The sequence below is a fragment of the Pygoscelis adeliae genome, unplaced genomic scaffold (assembly GCF_000699105.1).
Source record: "Pygoscelis adeliae isolate BGI_AS28 unplaced genomic scaffold, ASM69910v1 Scaffold71, whole genome shotgun sequence".
Taxonomy (NCBI): domain Eukaryota; kingdom Metazoa; phylum Chordata; class Aves; order Sphenisciformes; family Spheniscidae; genus Pygoscelis; species Pygoscelis adeliae.
In genome coordinates this window covers 11,794,071-11,797,501 of record NW_008824356.1, presented here as the reverse complement: position 1 = coordinate 11,797,501, position 3,431 = coordinate 11,794,071, and the positions used below count along the sequence as shown (strand labels likewise).

At 35.9% G+C, this 3,431-nt stretch overlaps 1 protein-coding gene across 1 annotated transcript in view; it reads left to right on the top strand.

Annotated features, from left to right (window-relative positions):
• The window catches only part of EML5 (echinoderm microtubule associated protein like 5), a 97,489-nt gene that overhangs the window by 26,736 nt on the left and 67,322 nt on the right, over nt 1–3,431 (top strand). Inside the window, exons 10-11 of the mRNA XM_009319520.1 lie at nt 732–941; nt 2,802–2,969. Coding sequence (XP_009317795.1) covers nt 732–941; nt 2,802–2,969 — 378 coding nt within the window. The remainder of the gene's footprint in view (nt 1–731; nt 942–2,801; nt 2,970–3,431) is intronic.

The following is a 3,431-nucleotide window of genomic DNA, read 5'->3' as shown; positions in this document are numbered from 1 at the left end:
AATAAGAAAACAGGAAAAAACCTAGCCCAGTTGCCTTCAATTTTGTTACCACTGAAGACAGAGGTGAATTGTTGGCAGTGTCCCGCTCAGGTTGTGCAGTTGCGCACTCAGTCTGACTCACAACTTTTACATTTGCTTGCATTGTTCTTGTGTTGCTCCTGCAGTCTGCTTCTGGCCGTTCCTGAAGACACAGTGTTTATTAAATGGGCCTTTGGTCTGACTCAGTACTAAGCTCTTATGTGAAACTTTGTGGGATTGGAACAATCTTATTACAGATAGAGCTGATGTGAAATAATGTAACAAGGATCTCAGCATAAAACTGGTATTTTCAGTAATTTACAGTGGCCAGATCTAAATGAGTTCTTCAGTTTTCGCTCTAAACAATCCAGGTTTCTAGAATAGTTCAGCAACAGAATTTTTCCAAACTTTATCTTAGAATGGCTACATGTATTTTTTGATAAATATTTAAAAATAACACAGCCTCAAGCAGATATCAAGAAATAATAAAAACTTCAAAGTACCAAACCCATGATCTTCTGTTAAGTAGTCTTGAGAAGCCTTACTACTGATACTGGTGGTCATAATAGGGAATATTCGATCAGGACAGTTTTAGAAGTCAATTTTTAATTCTGCCTCCGTTGGATTTGATTTCTGGAGAATTTCAAAAATTTTACATTCTTTAAAATTGCATAAGTGAATATTGAAAAATAGCTTTTTATTTTTGTTCTTAGGTGGAAAAGAAGTAACAAACAAGGAGGAATTAAAAGGCGTTCAGTGGGCATCATGGACCTGTGTGTCTGGCCTTGAAGTTAATGGAATCTGGCCCAAATATTCAGATATAAATGATATAAATTCTGTGGATGCAAATTTTATTGGGCAAGTTATGGTTACAGCTGATGATTATGGAATAGTAAATTTCCGATACCCATGTCTAAGAAAAGGTAGTACCTTTAAGTTCCGTTATAAATGTGTATTTCTGAATTTTGGTTATTCAAGAAAAAGGTTTTAGAAACTGGGTTTTTGAAAATTATATAAATGGCCAATATTTATTCTTAGAAGTTTAGTTTGAGCTCAAAGGTAGAAAACAATAATAGGCTGGTGTATTGACAGCTGTAATAGTAACAGTATTTTATTTGCATTTTGAATAGGATAGCCAAAAGTTTTACATGTATTTTATTTTGTAAAATAGGTTTTTTTGTTTGTTTTTTATAAAATTTCACAAGGTGATGAAATATCTACCCTTTTATGAGATACATATCTTGAAGACGAAATACTTAAAGTAGTTTTCTTCCTTCCTCTGGATCTGTGATGGAGATTTGGGCTAGGAAGTAGAAAAAATAACTTTAAATTATTAGAGGCAATAAATAAGTGAACAGCAAGTTGGTCCTGTAATCAGAGTATGCCACTGTATGTTATTTGAAGTTTAAAAACTTTTCCCTCACATTTTTCCTCAAAGTTTTACTAGCAGTAAGGACAAACCTCGTGACATTTTTAAAACTGAAGCGTAAAGGAAGGTATATAATTCAAGTTTACTGTTTAGGACTGAGTGAACAGGGGAGAGATGTGTATCTTTTTAGACGAGAAAGGCTTCATTTTTTCAGAGCTGTTTGAAGAACTCCATTCTGGACACCATTCAAGTTGAACTGTAACAAATTATCAATAGCAGAGATCTCTGTCTTCAAGATGACAACATGATGATGATCAGAGAAGCCTGTGAAACGTTCGCTAGCTTTTAAGAAGAGTCCTCTTCGCCTAAAAAGTTTGCCTGGGGACTAGATCAAATCTCTAAGTTTTGAAAGGGAAAACAAAAAGTTGCACTGTTGCATCATTGCAATTTGCAGCATTGCATGTTTAATGCTGGCTACAACTACATGATCTTTGTGATGGGTCTTAACATATGTCTTCAAGCACTATGTGCTTAAAGAAATTTTTTTTTTTTTTTAATGACTGATACTCCCCCGTAGTTTTTTCAACTCGTTTTGTAAAAGGTGATATTAAAAAACATTTCATTTCAATCTTTCCCATTTTATTTTTAAAGTGACAAGGCTTTTATTGGTACCTGAGGTAATCCAAAAATATGTTCTTGAAAACAGTCTTCTGTCCATTTTAAGGAGACTGAATTTGTTCCCTTTTAATCCCCTATTTTGCAGTAGAATTATAAAATCAAAGGCACAAGAATCTGTATAATGGAGTGCTGTTAGGAACTTCTTTTTAGTAACTGATCCAATGATTGTGTTGTAAGTATGTAGTAGTCAGTGAAAAAGTTAACTTGATGTAGTTATACTACTACTAAAGGTGTGAGGATATGAATTGCTAGAAGCGCTTAGCACTCAGATTGCACAAACAGTGGGAACTGGTGCTACGAGCACACATATGATGGTGTTTTCACAGAGCTAAATATACATCATTTAACATTTAAATAACTGCATCTTTTCAATGTAGAAATAATAATTGGCAAAATCTTGGTTTGTAAAAAAAAAAAAATAAAATTAGTACAACAACATTTTTAAAAAATCTTCCTTTAGTACACCTCATATAATGCTATCATATGTCTTCCCTCTTTGTGTTTGACTTGTTCAAGATATTATATCCTGGAATGCAAATTTAAAAATTTATCTTAAAGACAGATTAAAATTTGGGAATACTGCAGAAAGTTGCTGCTATTAATTAAAATATCACTGTAATTAGAATATCTTAATTAAATTATTACTTTTTGTAAGGGTTCCTTGATATATTTTCCTAAGGTGCTTCTGAAACATTTATTCCACATATATTGAAAGAGATTTTTATTCTTGTTCTAGGAGCAAAATTTAAAAAATACCTCGGTCATTCTGCTCACGTGACAAATGTCAGATGGTCTCACGATCACCAGTGGGTTGTTTCCATTGGGGGAGCTGATCATTCTGTCTTTCAGTGGAAATTTGTCCCTGACCGGAAGTTGAAGGATTCTCTTCATATAGCACTCCAAGGTAAGTAACTTTTAAAAAAAAAAAATGGGTGGGAGGAGGGGAGGCTTGCCAATGTGACGCCCATCTACAAGAAGGGCCGGAAGGAGGATCCGGGGAACTACAAGCCTGTCAGTCTGACCTCAGTGCTGGGGAAGGTTATGGAACAGATCATCTTGAGTGCCATCACGTGGCACGTACGGGACAACCCAGTGATCAGGCCCAGTCAGCATGGGTTTCTGAAAGGCAGGTCCTGCTTGACTAACCTGATCTCCTTCTATGACAAGGTGACCCACCTAGTGAACGATAGAAAGGCTGTGGATGTTGTCTACCTGAACGTTAGTAAAGCCTTTGACACCGTTCCCACAGCATTCTCCCGGAGAAACTGGCTGCTCATGGTTTGGATAGGTGTACTCTTCATTGGGTAAAAAAGTGGCTGGACCTCCCGGCCCCGAGGGTTGTGGGGAAAGGGGGTTAACACCGTGT